Source organism: Natrix helvetica (genome assembly GCF_964273705.1).
Source record: "Natrix helvetica genome assembly, chromosome: 6".
NCBI lineage: Eukaryota > Metazoa > Chordata > Lepidosauria > Squamata > Natricidae > Natrix > Natrix helvetica.
This window is the reverse complement of record NC_138553.1, coordinates 29,834,044-29,851,235: the sequence shown is the minus strand read 5'-3', so window position 1 is coordinate 29,851,235 and position 17,192 is coordinate 29,834,044. Positions and strand designations below refer to the sequence as shown.

Sequence of the window (17,192 nt, the reverse complement as noted above, 5' to 3'; positions counted from 1 at the left end):
TAGAAATGTGTATTTATGCATCCAATGTCTGTACAGAGAACAGGACTTGCAACTTTTGCAAAGCTGACTCAGGGCCCAAGAAGATAAATGTAGATGTTGCTTTTGAATGTAACTTTTGTTTTTAAAAGAAATCATGTTGAAAACTAAATGAAAGATGCGATTTTAACCCAAACTTGATTTTTCAAAAATATAATGGGACTCATAACACTTGATATTATTAATGATTGTTAAGTAGTAAATAATTTAAGTTTTGTCAGTTTGGTGTAATGGTTAAGCGACAAGCTAGTCCTGTGTGTGTCCTTCTAGTCCTCCCTTAGGCACAAAACCAGCTTGGTCAGTGACACCCAAGCTTCTGGGCAGCAGGGACTAAGGTAATGGTGGTTCTGCGCACTACCTAGATGCTGCCCATGCTCAGATGAAGCTTTGCTTGCTTGTGTATCAGCTCAGGAGTCCGTGGCCTGGGGGTTGGGGAATCCTGAGCTAGGTAACCTTGGGCCAGTCACTCTCTCCTGGGTCTATGAAGAGGCAACGGCAAATAACTTCTGAAAAACCTTGCCAAGAAAACTGCAGGGACTAGTCTAGTCAGTTGCCAGAAGTTTAAAAAAATAAGGCTTGAAAGTGTGACTGTCTTCTTGTACACTTTCACACATAAAAATCCAGCCTGTGTAGTTTAGTCTCCATTGTTATTAAGCCTCTGCTATTTTTTGCCTGAAATAGGTAAATTTAGAAACCATAGAAAGAAAACATATGCTAGAATAATTATTTCAGTTTCTTTAAAAAATGCCTCGAGATTCCCCGTTCTTACTCCCAAGTAAGTGAGCAGAGCCGCCTCCAATGTCTTCAGCTGAAATACGTGAACATCATTCATTCTTTCCGCCAAACCTCTCGCAGGGGTTCTGCTGGATTCACTGGTTTTGCATTGCAGATGTGACATCGGCAGGCATTTGCGACGACAGTGTTTGTTAGCAAACTTTGTGCATGTGTGTAACGACGAAAACAGCGGGCGGGTCGGCTTCTAGTGGCGTTTTTTCTCTCTCTCTCTCTCTTTTTCTTTTTTTCCTTTTTCCCAACGAGCGCTATTAATCGGCTGTTGACAAGGAACCCGAAGCCGAAAGGAACAAAAACAAGGTGCTGGCCCTTTAAATTTCTGAGGGAGGGCCCAAGGATCTGTAGGATGACATCAGTGGGTTTGGCCGTGAGATTCAATGGAAACTCAATGAGCGAGCGCTCCGGCTGTACACTGGGAGAGAGAGGCTGAAGGGGAAGGAGGGAGGCGGTTGAGCAGGCAGAGCACGGAGAAAGAGGAAGCGGCGGTAGCAGCGCAGCACTGGCTACGGCCATCAGCCTCCCTTCCCAATCCTCCGTCATCCTCCCCCCCCGGCTTTCCCTCCCCCCTGACAGTCCCAGGAGCAGCAGCGGTAGGGAGGCTCCTTCCAGGCCGGGTGAGTATTGAGGGGCTCCGGGCAGGTTTTGGGGTGCAAATCCGGGGGGAAAGGCGGCTCCACCGCCTCTTTGTGTTTTTTTTTTGTTGTTGAGAGGAGGGATTAGGCGGGGGAGGGGAACGACGCTTACCCACAGCGGTGCGGCCGTCGTCCGGGAGAGGAAGGTGAGTCTCAGCGACTGGGGAGGGGGGGGGGAGATGTTCGTTTTGTTTTCGGGTTTTTTGGATGAAGACAAAGGACCGTAGGCACCCCCTCCCGCGCCTGAATTTCAGGATGGGTTCCCCTTCCCTTTCTCTCGCCTGTCCCTTCTGATAGGCAGAAAGAGACCCGATCCTTTTCTTCTCAGTTGATTCACCGGAGATGGGGGGGGGGGAGAGTTGAGATCGCCATCGGGATCCATTTGGGGGGGGGAGAGGAAGGGGGGACTATTGTTTTTCTTCCATTCTGCTTCCACATCTGGTGATTTCCAAATAGCCAGCATTGAGACGGGTGTCCCCCCCCCCTTCCCCACTCTTTGCCAACCCCTATCTGTGCTTTTTATTAAAGGGGGAGAATCGGTTAGTAACCAGCATTGTGTGCCTAAAAGTGCTGCCTTTGGCAAATAGGGTGTGTGTGTGTGTGTGTGGTGTATGAGGGGAGATGTTATTGTAAATAGCCATCTCCTTTTGTGCACAGACACAAGGCTGGGCATTGGGGAGGGGGATAGCAAGGGAGCCTCCGTCTCTCCTTCTCTTCTTCAGCATTTCTTCTAAATTAATATTGCTTAGTGTAGTGGCTCAGAGCCTTGCAATAGGATTGTACAGTCTAGCAAATGTAAGTTTTGTGCTATTTCTCATGGACTGCTGCCCTGTTCCCCCCCCCCCCCTTTCAATTATTTTGGTACTAAACATATAAATGTAACATGAACAATGATTTAATTCTAAGTTGTGTCTATAGCTAAGTGAGATGGTCTCATCAATTTTTAAATTTCTCCTTTTAAGGCTTGGATTTATTGTTTGGCTGATTTGTTGCCTTTGGCTCCTTCCTTTTTGATAACACTTCAAAGGGGGTGGGAGAGGAGCAAGGATCTTTGTTCTGGCACATTAAGATTTTTTTTTTAAAAAAAAGATGGCATATTTATCATTTCTCCTCCATTATATTTGAAGCTGTATAAAAACCTGCCTTCCATATGCCTGTCTTCTACAACCTTAGTAGCATTATTTATACATTAAGTTAGTTCTCACCCAATTTGGGCCGTAGTAATCTTATTTGTATTTTTTACTCCCAGCAAATCAAGCAAGGCTAATGTGGAGGTACTTCAAATTTCAATTGTTGTTTGAAAGCGTGGGTGGATTTCTTACCTGTAGATTCAGCACTATAGCGAGATGTGTGGGGCCTGTGTGCATATGAGAAAGAAGAATGTAATTGTTTATGCAATATGATTTATATTTATATAATGCATGAGGTTGTGTGTGCTGGAGGTAGTTTTCTGAGTAACAGAAAAAAGGGGATAGTTGTATTTTATAAGCATCTATTCATGCAGAGTATATGCTTTGTTAAGCTGATGGGTGGAGAGATGAACCCAGAAAAGATTGAATTCTTCATTAGACTGGCTGTTTCATTTTGGAAAAAGCAGACAGAACTTGCTTTTTATTAAATATCAAATTGTAGCAAAGATCTCAGACTGGAAGCAAGTGGAGTGGGAGCAAATTTTCCCAGTTTTAACTGGACCTTAGACTTTCCCATGAACTGTGCTTGCCGCCTTCGTAAACTCTTTTCCTAAGATTCTGTCTTATTAATATTACAATCCAAAGCACCCTTACTAGAAATAAGTACTATATGGGGAAGTACTTGGAATTCTTTGTGACTGATGATAAGAAATGCTTGTGAACTCTCAGCTCCTTCCTAATTCATTGGTGGTTCTCTTAGCATATAATACTGTTTTTCAAAAAATCTGTTTGGAGGTGACTTAGCTGGAAATGCTCCTCTGATCTTAGATGATCCATATCTAAATTGTTATTGCTTTTCCAAGAAGATGCATGGTCATACTAACTGAAAAAATGTGGTGGCCGGATGGGCCTCCAGTGACCAGAAACATGATTTTCTGTATGTTATGGGTTGCAGCATGATTAGAACCTGGACTATGTGTTCTTTACCCCTGGATCATGCTTTCAGAAGTAATGGTAGGGAAATCTTGAAAAAACTTCATCTTTGGAGATCAGACATTTCCAAAGTAACTTGTGTTAGATATTGCTCTTTCCAATTTTCTGTTAATTGTATTATAGTTTTAGGAACATAACTTGGATGAGTCAAAGGAATGTATAGATTATGACCAATCCATATGGGGAGGAGGAGAAAATGCTTGGTCTTTTTTGATGTTTACGTTTGGATGGGCTTTGTCAAGCAAAATTACCTCTTTGTCTTGACATTTGCCCTTTCCACGCAGCTTACATCACAAGAGCAAAGAATGCATTAATCAACATGTGTTACATAAATTAATTGTATGGCAGCATCCTCTAAAGGAGCCATGGTCTCTCCTTCCCTCCTTCAGACAGATCCATGTTACTTGAACAGGGAGAAAGCACAAGATGGTGGCCATCAGGGAATATTGCTGGGGAGCCTCCAGAACTCCATTTGGTACAGGCCTATGCAAAGAGATTGCTCCTGCCATATGCACCAGAGGTGGTAAGGCTCAGATTTGGCTAGATCTCATGTTAATGAGTATGCTTGGGGAAAAAATCAGCAATGGGCCTATTGTCAAATCTTAGAAGCATATGGATTTACGACCCAAGCTAAGTTGTAAATAATGTGGCAAAGCACACAGTGAAGTAATTTGACCTCTTTATGGGCAAGCTTGGAAGGAATAATTGTAGAGTAGAAGATGTGCATATTTGGGGAACCAATTTCTTTTATTTCCCATCCCTTCTTGGTCTCATCCAATGGTTGGGATTGACTTTAGAGGATCCGTCACTGTTGCAGTATAGGTATACTAGAATGATTTTCCTGAAATGGGCTAGCCTCCTAAATCATTAGGTTCTCTTTTATGAAATTTGTGCCAGAAACGATCATGAGTGCATGAGCTTACAGAATAAAATCTGTTTCATAAATTTCTGTGAGGTTTGCTGCAAATGAAAAAAGATTGTGGCTGACCATGGCTTTAGATTCAAGCTTACTTTGGGGACTGAGTTGTCCTCTCTTATTTTTTACCCTTTTCCCACAAATTGTTGATTCGGGCACTGATTGCTAAACTAAAGTGTTAAATGTCTCACCACTAGGTCAGGAAACTGACTCTACATATCTTATATCAAAGAGTTTCCTAAGTGTAAAGCACTATACCCAAGGATTGGAATATTTTTTATAGAGGATATCTAAGAATTAACTTCTTGGATCTTTTTGATATATATTCCTCTAACTTTACCCTGCCTGTCTTTTGTTTTATTTCCAGCGCATCTGAATCATGGAACTTCGAGTGGGAAACAAATATCGGCTGGGACGAAAAATTGGTAGTGGATCCTTTGGAGATATTTATTTGGGTGAGTTTCTCGTTACTGTAGACTTGTTATCTCAGGCTAAGGAGCTCTGGTATCCTGGAGAATGGAATGTACACTGCTGCTCTTTCAAAGTTATTTTCTGTTAACATAAATAAGATCATAATAGACCAAGGCCTTGTTCCTGCTGATTTCCAGTTGCCCTCTGAGAATACCAGGAGTTAGATGCTGAATAGTTTGGAGTATACATGGTTTAAAATTGTAAAATCATTTTGACTCACTTGTAGCAACTTGGCAAGAAAACTCCCCTGTATTAATAATAGATATATAATATTGTTTCTGGATAGCTAATATTGATTGCTTCTTATAAAATATATTATTAATAATCTCGGGGCTTATAGTAAGGGTTTTAAAAGGGGGATGAGATAGAATAATATTTGGGACATTTGGCCATTCTCAGTGTAGGAGCTGTTGATTATACTGTCTGGCATATAATCAACAAAGAATAGTAAACTTAGGAATTGGTGCTTGCTACCCCAGTAGCAACTTGCAGGCTGATTTGAGAAATTATTTGTCTCATGTTTAGTTTAGACTGCTTGCTCAGCATGTAACAGAACCGGAGGAAGGAAGTTGGATATTTAGGGCATGCTTACTTCCTGCATTGTGTTGTCTGAACAGGAGACGGAACAAGGGGCTTTTGTCGTCTTATGGATTTACCTTAAATAACTTACATCAGAACCTTGGTCATCCATTTTAAAAATATGTGAATCTTTCAGTGAAGTCTGAGCAATCTTTACTCTTTATGCTGCTGAGGTATGGTTCTCTCTGTTTCTATGCGTTGGACTATATTTTTGTTAGCGTGACGGTAGACACTTTTCAGAGAGATTAACAAGTTATAATTCAAAATACCTGGAGAGCACCAGGTTAAAGAAAGCTGAAATCTTAGGGGTGTAGGGGTGCTACCTATGGAGTGTTCAGTAACACAATGCCTCTACATTACACTCCTTTGCACGTAGTTGGCTTTCCCAGCCTCCAGCCACACTGTATCATGTTGCAATGCTTCCTGGCATTGTTACAAGATTCTTCACCTTTAGTGTTTTTTGAAGTTCTTCAGTACGGCAACTTGTGGTTATTTCCTTCTCAACTGACCCGTCCTTTTTTATTTGCATGTAATTCATGTTACGTTTTGTTGAGCTAATTTTATTCTCAATAGAGCTCTTAAAAAGCTGTTGCACAGAATTTTAGAAAACATGATAAACAGTAAAGGCAGGCTTTGTTAGTATGTTTCCTTTTGCCTGCACATTAACATTTCTCTTACTTAGACGTACTTTGTTTGATTCTGAAAATGCATACCTCCCTATGAACTTAATTGAAATCAAAACCTCCGATCCAGTAAACAATATATAACAGACTGAGATATTTTGACTACGTTGGATGTAGGTTTATGTGTGAAGAGCCTGTTAAAGCATATGCCTCTGCTGAACTTCCTTCCCATTTCTTCCTTCCTTTGTCTTTTTATTTTAGAAAATTAACTTCCATTTGTCTAAAAATCTGTGTCCAGGTAGGTTATCTTCTGTCTCAAAAGCCCAGTTTATTTCTTCTTCCTCTTGCCATACTATAGTACAGTAGTGAGCCATTAAATATGTGTCCTTCCTTCTTTGCAAGTTTAGTTTTTGCTAATCTCTTCTTACTTTTGAATGACCCTGTGAAGCATTTTGTGAAAGCGCTTTGATTGAAGCCTACTGCAGTGGAAATGATGGGTGAGAATTAGGACTTTCTCTGGGTCTGTCCCATCACTATAGACTCTGCAACACTGGCCTATTGTAAAAAACTGATCCTGAAGTGGGTTTTATAGCAAACTTTTACAAATTTAAAAAAACTTTAAAATATTACTAATTAGATTATGAATTGTGTTTTTTCTAACCTCCCCTAGTTACTGTGAGAACACAATAAAACCACATTTTTTAACGGACCCTTATTCAGCAAACTTCCAACCAAAACCAAATTTTAGTTCAAACTTTATTCTCAAAGTGAAACAATCCAGGTAATTAATGTTTAATTAATTAAATGTCTAGTGGTGGTATTCAGCTGGTTCGGATTGGTTCGGGCGAACCGGCAGTAGTAACCATCCGCCCTGGTGCTATGTTATCCTATTTAGCCATGTTTTCTAAGCCGTGCACATGCGTGCAAGCCATACACACGAGCAAAACACATGCGCAGATGGCCCCAGGCGTTCGCTTACATTTTTGATGTGCAGCGAATCAGTGGTTATGTGAAACCAACCTCTGTTTAAGTTGTTTGCATAATTTGTATCCTTTGCGTAATTAATACAAATATATAATCACAGAGATGATATAAACTGGCACAAATTATGTAAATTGCTTCAATTAAATACATTTGAATTTGCTGGACACTTTCCCCCTCCAATTGGCCTGTTAATTTACTAAATCATATAAGCAGTAAGTACAGACGACAAGACACCATGGTTTTCTGCTCATAGTTCCATGGTTTTCTTTCCAAAGTTTTCGGGAGTGGTAGTAGTAATGTCATTTAAGTCAGCGGCCTCCTTGGCAATCCGGTGAGTGGGGGGGTCATGTGAGTGGCAGGTGGAGTTTCATATGTAAGTGGAAGGTGTTTGCATGCAAAACTGTACTTGCGCGAGTAGAGGGCACTTGAGTGGAGAATCCTTGCGCTGACACAGAGGGCTCAAGGGTCCTTTGCTCACGTGAGTGGAGCTTCACATGTAAGTACAAGGGCACACCGTTCATGCGAGTGGAGCTTGGCATGCGTTCGCTTGTCCGTCGCTCATGCAGCCCAGTTTCAAACAGGCTGCAGCCCACAGCCTTGGACTTGGGGAGCCCTGATTTAAGTAATGTAACTTCAATGACTTGTTGAGCTTTTTTGGTAAAAGCTCAGCTTCACCGTGTATATTAATTAATACATGGCTGTTATTGATGTAGAGTTTATATCATACAGAATATAAAACTGGATGTTGGTCATTGAGACAATAAATGCAGTGGGTTTATTGCTTCCACTATGATTGCATCAGGTGTCCCATGGATGCTGCTTTATTGAATTTTTACTAAAGAAGGGTATACTAGACCGCAGGAATCAAGAGTGGTGCTACATATCTCATTTCAGTGTAAGAAGCTGAATTTAGACAAAGATTGAATACCTGTTGCAAATAGTTTTAAATTATTTTATTTACTGCAGTTTTGTATTTCAGTAACCAAAGTGCTCTGAGCAACTCAAAATAAAACTTGTAGTGCTGCCTTACCTTATGTGTGACGAAGTGGACTTCAATTCCCATAATTCTCAACAATGAACTTTTTGGATGTACAGTTCTGTGACTTAAAGTCCATAGCTGGGGGTTGCCGAAACTGGGAAACTATTTTATGCCCCCATATTATAAGATGAAAATGGTGTCTCTTTCATAGGAAATGTTATACATTCCTATTTAAACATGCGAAATTTCTTCTTAATGTTGAATGAGAAAAATTTAAATGAAAATCTAGGTACTGGCTAGTTTGTGAATTCAAAAGAGCATCTCAGAATAAATCAGTGGCAAGCAATTTCCATATCACGCTAAGAAAACTGCAGGAATGTCTCCATATAAGTTAGCAAGGATGAAGATGAATATGCTTTATACAGGTCTTTGTTTTGGTTTATTTTAGATTCAGTTATCCTATTTTATGTTTGAAGAATGTAAAGGCTACTGGTTTCCTGAAGAACAGTGAGTTCTGGAAAGCTTCAAACATCAGTGTTTGAGTAGACAGGTTTGCGTTTTCCCAAGACCCAGATTCACCAGTAATTATTTCAGCTTCACCCTGATCTGATTATGGGATAACTGAACAACATGTTTTCTTGCTGTAAGCTTGGCTTTTGCTATTCTAATTTTGTGTTTCTTTGTACAAAAATACAAAAACAACAACAACATATCTCATGAAATAAGTACTTAGGTGTTCCAGAACATAAATGTTCCACTGCAAAAGTTTTTGAAAGAGAGCAAAGAGTCAAATATTGGTTGATGAGCATCTGTGCAATCTGGACAATTGTATTATTCAGCCCATGTTCTCGGTATGCCGACCTGGATCTCGGATTCTGATTCATGTGTGAGTTAACCTGGGTCATACCTCTTGCTGGGGAAGAATGCCAGTGGAAGCATCCTGGACTGGTAGACTGACGAGACCGGCCTCCATTAGACTGGACATCTCCTAAGTCTCCCTTGAATTCTCTGGTTCTATTGCTGAATGGCTTTTGTAAACAAATGTCTGGAATGTGGATACTTTGCTTTCAGCAGTGAAGTTTGTTTGGTTTTAGGCTCATCTGAGTAGTACCGGTGGACTAATACGACAGAGGAGGGGGTGGTGGGGATATAGTTCTCAGAACAGAATCTGATGCAGCATGGAAAAAAGCAGCGTTGCATCAGAGGAAGAATTTAATAGCAGTTGGTTTAATTCTGCGTTAACCTCACCGTCATGGAGGCCTAGGTTGCTCCTCTACTAAGCTGTTTCTTTTTTTAAAAAAAAGACAGTGAGCCAAAGGCAGCTTAGCAATGCATGCTGGTGATATTTGCTTGGACGGTTCCTGATTGCTTGTACCTTCTTCAGGCAGAGGATCCATTCCCTTTGTTTCTTGGCCTGTTAATTCTGTCTCTATGCCTGACTTCACCCATCTGTTCTAGTCCTCCCTTTCATTTGCCAGTCAGTAACAAAAAATGACAGGGGGAGGGGATGGAGAAGGAGAAATGTCATGGCTCTGTTGTGGAACACTAGTAAATGTTTGCGGGTGTGTGCTAACTTGCCTGTGCATTTATGCAGTGGTGAGGAGCACCATTTTTGCTTACATTGGTGACATTCTCTTTTCTATAACATAGCCAACTTCAATAATATAGCCAACTGCACACGGACTGATCGGCTACACATATATTTGAAACAAACAGGTTCTGGAGCAAGCAGCCCACGCACACTTGAATGAGATGGGACAAATGCTGGATAGAACTTTTTTAAAAAAATCATTTTCAGATCTCTCAGATCATTAATCAAAAACTCAGTAACATTTGCATCTTTTAAACAGGAACAGTTTCTAGTGTATCTCAAGCTACTGCATGGTGACATATTGCCCTGAAAGCCCTTTACCTGCCTTATATAACACAGTATATATTTTGAAACACTTACCTGCTTTAAATGACACAATGCAGATTTTGGTTGAGAAAGAAGATTGAGGTCTGTGAATACTGTAAGATGCTACTTTACATGTCTGAATGGAGAACCACAAGTCTGGGATAGAATGGAAGGGTGAAGCTTGTGAGGCAATGCAATAGAAGGGTGAGAAGGATGCTTATTTGTTTGTTTATTTGGATTTATATGCCGCCCTTCTCCAAAAGGACTCAGGGCGGCGTACAACATTAAAAAAAACACACATCCCAAAAGTTAAAAAAAAAATTAAATACATATCCAAAAAAACAAACCGAATTTAAAAGACAATACATTTAAAATAAGTTAAAATTAACAGGCCAGGCTGGCTTGCTGGAAAAGCCAACTTCTTAGGGCGTGTCGGAAGGACCGGAGGTCAGGGATTATGCGAAGCTCTGGGGGCAGCTCATTCCAGAGGGAAGGCGCTCCCACAGAAAAGGCTCTCCCCCTGGGGGTCACCAGCCGACACTGTCTGGCTGACGGCACCCTGAGGAGGCCAACTCTGTGGGATCGTACTGGACGGTGGGAGGCTACTGGTGGCTTGAAAGGACTTCGTTCAAGTACATTGTGTTCTGCGTAAGATTTGGACTTATACTTTATGGACTTTATTAGTGCACTTGGTAGAAATTTTGTAATGGGCCAGAAAGGTTTATGGGTTGGCTGTTGCAAAAAAAAAAAAATCATGCCTATCCTGCATTTGATACTTTTGTCAGAAATAAAATGACCATATATTGTTGTGCTAAAGTTGTACTATTTTAAATGAAGAATACACTTGAGCTCAACTTCATAATTTTATATTATGAACATGGCTGGTTTCAAAAAGTGTAGCATGGTTGAACCAAGTTTGCATTTGAATTGGAGGCTATTTGGTAGACTAGATTGAGAAGGTCTTAAAAAGCATGATAGAAGTGGCAACCCATTTCCAAATGGTGGAATATGGAATGTCTCCCCAAGTCGTCAGAAGTCAAGCTCCGTAAGGGGGAAAGATTTTATTTGTAACTGCAATGCATTTAATTTAATGTCCAAACTGAAAAAGTTGACTCTGATGTCTTACTTATACAAACTAAAAAGCTTTACTATTATTTGTTTAGCCATGCCCCAAATATTTTCCAAAATCCAAATGCAAATCAGCAGCAGTGTCTGAAAAACATCTAACTTAAATAGCATTTGTCCCAACTTGTGTTACAATCAGTTCAGTATTTGAATATTAATCCTTTGAATGCAGAAAGTCATCGTTTTAACATTTAATGTCTGTAAAGGGTCATTTTTGATAAAAACTACTTTTAAAAAGTGTTGTCTTAAATTGGAATATTTTTTTCTTCATTTGACTTACAACTAAACGCCATGAATGGGTTAACTCATGAAAAAAAATATGAGAGCGTCACATTTCTGTTTTAAGTGCTTATGTAACCAGTGTGGGCATGGATTTTATATTTTATTGTCATGTAAATGGATCATCCGGCTTCCAGGATCAATCCAGCCTAACCAGCTAATCTGGGATGCTGGTTCATACTTCTTGAATTAAAGTGATATATGCAGGAGAATTACATTTTTAGATGGTGGAGAAGGAAGTTAAGACATGCCCAATATAGAAAAGGGCTGAGGCAAGTAGAAGACAGTGGGAACATGGGCATACTTAGGCATCACTGCTAAATTTGCAGGATGATAGATGAGTTGTATGTACAAATTTCTACATGAATGACTTACCCAAAAATTATAGGGTGTATAATCTGGTTGTAAAAGCACTACCGTACCGAGTTATAAAGTAACATATTAGTATCTGCTTTCTTACTTTACAAATGCATCAAAAACTATTGAAGGCAATGTCTAGAATTTAAAATCATTGATTTAATGCTTTGTTATATAGCTTAAATGCCTATCTTTTAAACCCCTTTACCTGGGAAAGTTCATAACAAAGGATGGTAAGGACATCTGTAAGAGACAGCAGATAATATGAGGTTAGATGTTAATTTAAATATGGCACCCTTCTTCAAAGATGTGAAGCCTCCAACCACAACGTCATCTCTCTCACTATTATTAATTGGTACCTTCAGGTTTCGTATACTTTTATCACTGGTGGGATTCCAAGGCCATTCACAAAAATAACCATTGCTGTTCTAAACGGGTGCCATTTTTCCCTCAGCCTCCAGATAGCGAGGTTGAAACAGTGAGTCGGATATCATTTGCGGTGTGCTTGCAGCTTCCCTGCCCCTGGCCAATCTCATTGGGGCTGTAGCTCTCAAGCTGAGTGACACCATGACTTAAATGTCAGCACTAACTTTGGTTTGCTGATGATTTTAGCAGATGCAGTCAGAGCCCAGCTGATGGGAATAAGACTGTGGAGCGAAGCAGAAGCTCCCAAAGAAAAGGAGTAGAGAGAAATAGCCGGCAGTATAACACCTATCTTCCACACGAGTAATGTTGAGCCTGACAGATAATGGCTGACTCTCTAGAAACGGAAATAAAAGTTGTGTAAGTGCATGTTCTGTCTTATTCTTTTTTAAAAAAAGGATTAAGATGGAAGATCACGGTAATTAATATACACCCAGCCTTCAGGGCAGTGATTAAAATGGAATATCGTGGCACCCCAGAACAGAGTTCAGTCTTGGGTCAGTGATATGTTGTTTCATGTTGTGGGTGTTCCCTCCCCTCCCCTTTTGCTCTGTGATTGCATCACTACATTTGTTCAGAGATTTGTTTCTGCTCATATATTTTTTTTTAATAATGTCACAGCTGAAGTTGTGATACCTTGATCTTTATTCCATGGCAGAATAAATATTAGTTGCAAAAGGCTTTTTCGTTGTTACGTTTATCTTCTTATAATTTAAGCTTTGTAAGAACATCTGACTTCGTCTGCCAATCTGCAGAAAAATGCAAAAATCTCAACTCCTTTGTCATTTGCCAGTTATTTATTTCTGAATGCTGGAGTTTAATCCTGTCTTCCTTTTAAGGGCAATATGTATATAGTGTTTATATATATATATTCAGGCACTGAATTGATGCCCCTTAGATTTGTCGGACTACACTCCCATAATTCTGAGTTTGTGCAATAGTGGGATCTCTAATTCTGTCCATCTGGCAGGCAGCAAATCGAAGGATGTGTCTTACAGAGAATTGATCAAAGCTGTATAGTTCTAATGATACAAACATGGAAGTTAGCAGTGCACATAGTTGTCTGCAATGTCACATTAAATGTTAGAACATGGCTGGCAGCACATCCCTCCTTAACATTGTAAGACTATGCCTTCAATCATTGATCATAGGCTAAATACTTCAATGTAACTAGTGGGAAGTGTAGTCCAACAATACAAGACATTCATAAGTTCCTTGGCCCAGCTGAATGGTATTTTTGGGGTGGAGGGAAGCATCCTGTGATTTCAGCATCATCCTCTGAATAGCAGCACATTCTAAATATATTTCCAGAATCCTGGTGTGTATTTAGCTATGTGTTTAGCTGCACAATCGGATTGAAACACGTGTATTTGTGATTCTGAATTAAACTTCTGCAGCTCACTGAAGCCAGATAGACAATGGCTAGAATGATACGATGGTGAAATCATGAGTACATTGTTATTGGAAATGCTTTCTTTGTCATAGAAGTTAATTTATTCGGCACCCTTATGGGTGGGGTTTTTTTTTTTTGTTCATTGTAAGTTTTATTCCAGTCTTTTTCTGTCTGCTCCCTACTTAGCTTTTCTACAACACTAAGGGTGGGACTTTGGAATACCTGATAATGTAGTAGAATTTCTAGAAGTGCCACTTGTTTTATTATTACAATAATTAAGGAAATAAAAAAGTAAATAAAAAAGGTGCACAGAGAATATTAAAAACAGGTTTTTCACAACAGTCATTTCCAGACAACACTGAATTGTAATTGTGGTAATGCACATCTTGAACTAAAAAAAAAAGCCTGAACCCGAAAACCCAGATTCATTCAACCGATTGAATGAAAAGGAGCTGTGGCTTGGGTTTTTTTTGCCGTTCTTAAGAAATAAGCTATGTTTGGAAATCTTTTGGTGGTGCTTCTCTTGTCATTCCAGCAAGCATGCCTCCCTTCTAAACGGAGCCTACTAATCATATGTCAAACTGGTGCAGCAAGAACAGTCTGCATTGTTAATGCTACAGGGCCCAGTGATCACATGGCCTGGTTGCTGTGCAACAGGTAGGCCACCTCTTGACCAGTTTGGACAGAGGGCAAAGGACTGGCTCTGTTTGCCTTAGAGATGTCACCCAGCAAAGACTGGGACTGTGAGGTTGTGATAGCTTCATATTCCCTAGTGCAGCGATGGCGAACCTTTTTTGGCTCGCGTGCCATAAGTGGGGGGAGAGCAGGGGGGTCATGTGCAGGCGTACCGCACCCATAATACAATGTGTGACCCCTCCCACTGCGCATGTGTGCACTACAGGCGCAACCCCCCCCATTTTTGCATGCTTTTTTTGCCCTCCCCAGGCTCCAGAGGCTTCCCGAACTTCCGGTTTGCCCGTAGGGACGTTTTTTTGCGCTCCGGAGGCTTCAGGGAAGCTCATGAAGCTTCCGGAGGGCCTTCAGGGTGGGGGGGCGGGGGATGCTCTTTTCGCCCTCCCCAGGCTCCTATAAAGGCTCTGGAGCCTGGGGAGGGTGAAAAATGGCTTTAAAAAAGGGTGAACTCAGTTGGCCAGCGCACATGCGCTGGCCAGCTGACAGGGCAGCGCCTCGCATGCTCTGACAAATGTCTCTGCATGCCACCTGTGGCACACGTGCCATAGGTTCGCCATCACTGCCCTAGTGAGTTATTTGGTTTGATGGTGTCACGGGGGGGGGGGATGGGGGTATAATAGAGAAATAGCCCACAATTAATGAAAAGCGCACTGAGGTTTCCTCTGCTGGTTCAGCATGGTGATAACATTCAGCTTGTTTATGTTGCATTATTGTCATATTGAAACTAAGAGTGGCACTGGGAAAATAAATTCTGCAGTTCTCACAGATTGTTCAGTCTGCTGACTGGGAGAAAAAGGATGCCTTCAATGTAGAATATTGAAATGGTACTTTGCTGGTTGCTAGAAATACCACAGAGGAAGGGCTGTGTTTTGATAGTTCAGTGGGCACCGTCTGCATTCTTTGATGCCTTTCTTATGCAAGTTTCTAATTTTTGTGTGGCTGTGGTATTTTAAAGATTCGTGAGCTGCTGCGTGCTGTTCTACTAAACTAAGAACGTGGGGGTTTGGGGTTGGTTTTTTTTTTGCTGCACCAAAAATCTGTTTCAGGATTTGTGGCTGTGTAGGACTAAGGAAGTAAAGTTCAAAAGTGTATTTATTTAAAAAGTTGGTGACGCTGTGGAAGTCTCGGAGTGATCTTTGGACTCTGTGAGAATCTGGATCAGGCAAAAGCAGGCTCAGATTAAATCCTGTCAAGACAGAATTGATAGAGGTCAGGAGACATCTGTGCACTCTGATAACACTGGCCCAGCAGTTACACTGAATGGACTTGGGCTCCCTGTGAAGGAGGAGGTACTTTGTGACTTAAGGGAACTTCCTGGGCTTTCAACCATGCCTAAACAGCAGTAGAATTCATGGTTAGGTGGGGCCCATTGCCAAACCCAACCAGGATGCATGGCTTCAGAAACTCATGCTTTGATCACCACTTGATAAGACAGTACAACATGTTCTGTGTGAGGCTTCCCTTGGAAGCTACTGATGTGAAAAGCTACAGCTGGCGGAAGAATTACTGACAGGACTGTCCCACCTATCAGATTACACCTATACTAAAGCCATTGCTCTGCTTTCCTTGTAAGCTTCTAGGCCCATGATGGCGAACCAATGGCATGTGTGCCACGGAGCACGCAGACCCCTCTCTGTGGGCACGCAAGCCGTCGCCACAGCTCAGCTCCACTGTGGTGCATGCCTGCTGCCGGCCAGCTGATTTTCGGATCTTTGCCACCCATGCGTGGGGGGGGAAGGCCGCATGGGGGAAACGCACACGCATTGCATTATGGATGTGGGCACGCACACATGATGTAATAATAATAATAATAATTTTATTTGATTAGCCGCAACCCTCTCCCGAAGGACTCGGGGCGGCGTACAATCAAAACAGATAAAATACAGATAAAGACAAACATACATACATAAAGAACAAAGACATATACATGTGCATGGAGGAGGTAGACTCATAAGTGCAAGACAATTAAAAACACAATTTAAAATCCCATTAAATAAAATTACTGAATTAAAAAACCCATCAGGAGCGTTATGAAGTTATGATTGAGCCAGGCCGGCTATTTGGAATAGGTGGGTCTTGAGCTTTACACGGACGGAGCGAAGGTCAGTAGTGGTCCTAATATCCGGGGGGAGGTCATTCCACAGGGCTGGGCCCGCCACAGAGAAGGCTCTGCTCCTAGGCGCCACCCCATGGCACTGTCTGGTGGACGGCACCTGGAGAAGTCCCTCTCTGTGCGAGCGGATGGGTCGTAGGGATGTATGGGGCAGAATACGATCCCGCAGGTAACTAGGTACTGAGCCATGGAGCGCTTTAAAGATCGTAATCAAGACCTTGAAACGCACCCGATAGACCACAGGAAGCCAGTGCAGCTCGCGCAGGAGAGGTGCATGTCACAAATGCACGCGCGCTTTCGGCACGCAACAACAAAAAGGTTAGCCATCACTGTTCTAGGTCCAATTTAAAGTGCTTGTAAAGTCCTAAGTACGGGAACACGGCGGCTCAGTGGCTAAGACGCTGAGCTTGTCGATCAGAAAGGTTGGCAGTTTGGAATCCCTAGTGTTGCATAACCGAGTGAGCTCCTGTTACTTGTCCCAGCTTCTGCCAACCTAGCAGTTCGAAAGCACGTAAAAATGCAAGTAGAAAAATAGGGACCACTTTGGTGGGAAGGTAACAGCATTTCGTGCTCCTTCGGTGTTTAGCCATGCCGGCCACATGACCACGGAGACGTCTTCGGACAGTGCTGGCTCTTTGGCTTTGAAACGGAGATGTGTACCGCCCCTAGAGTCAGGAATAACTAGCACATATGTGCGAGGGAAACCTTTACCTCTAAAGTCCTAAATGGTCCTTGGGATTGGGATTCACCAGGCAATACTTTACCTGAATTGAATCT

At 41.6% G+C, this 17,192-nt stretch overlaps 1 protein-coding gene across 4 annotated transcripts in view; it reads left to right on the top strand.

Annotated features, from left to right (window-relative positions):
- The first annotated feature begins 1,169 nt into the window (after positions 1–1,169).
- Positions 1,170–17,192, top strand: part of CSNK1E (casein kinase 1 epsilon) — a 51,134-nt gene continuing 35,111 nt past the window's right edge. For 3 of the 4 annotated variants that reach the window (XR_014175806.1, XR_014175807.1, XM_081958520.1), the window contains exons 1-2: positions 1,170–1,442; positions 4,867–4,954. Coding sequence is in view for 2 of the 4 variants with exons in the window: in XM_081958520.1 (XP_081814646.1) it covers positions 4,879–4,954 (76 nt within the window). In the remaining 2 variants the exon portion in view is untranslated. Of the gene's footprint in view, positions 1,443–4,084; positions 4,107–4,866; positions 4,955–17,192 lie in introns of those variants that run through there. The other variant, XM_081958521.1, reaches the window with a different exon arrangement.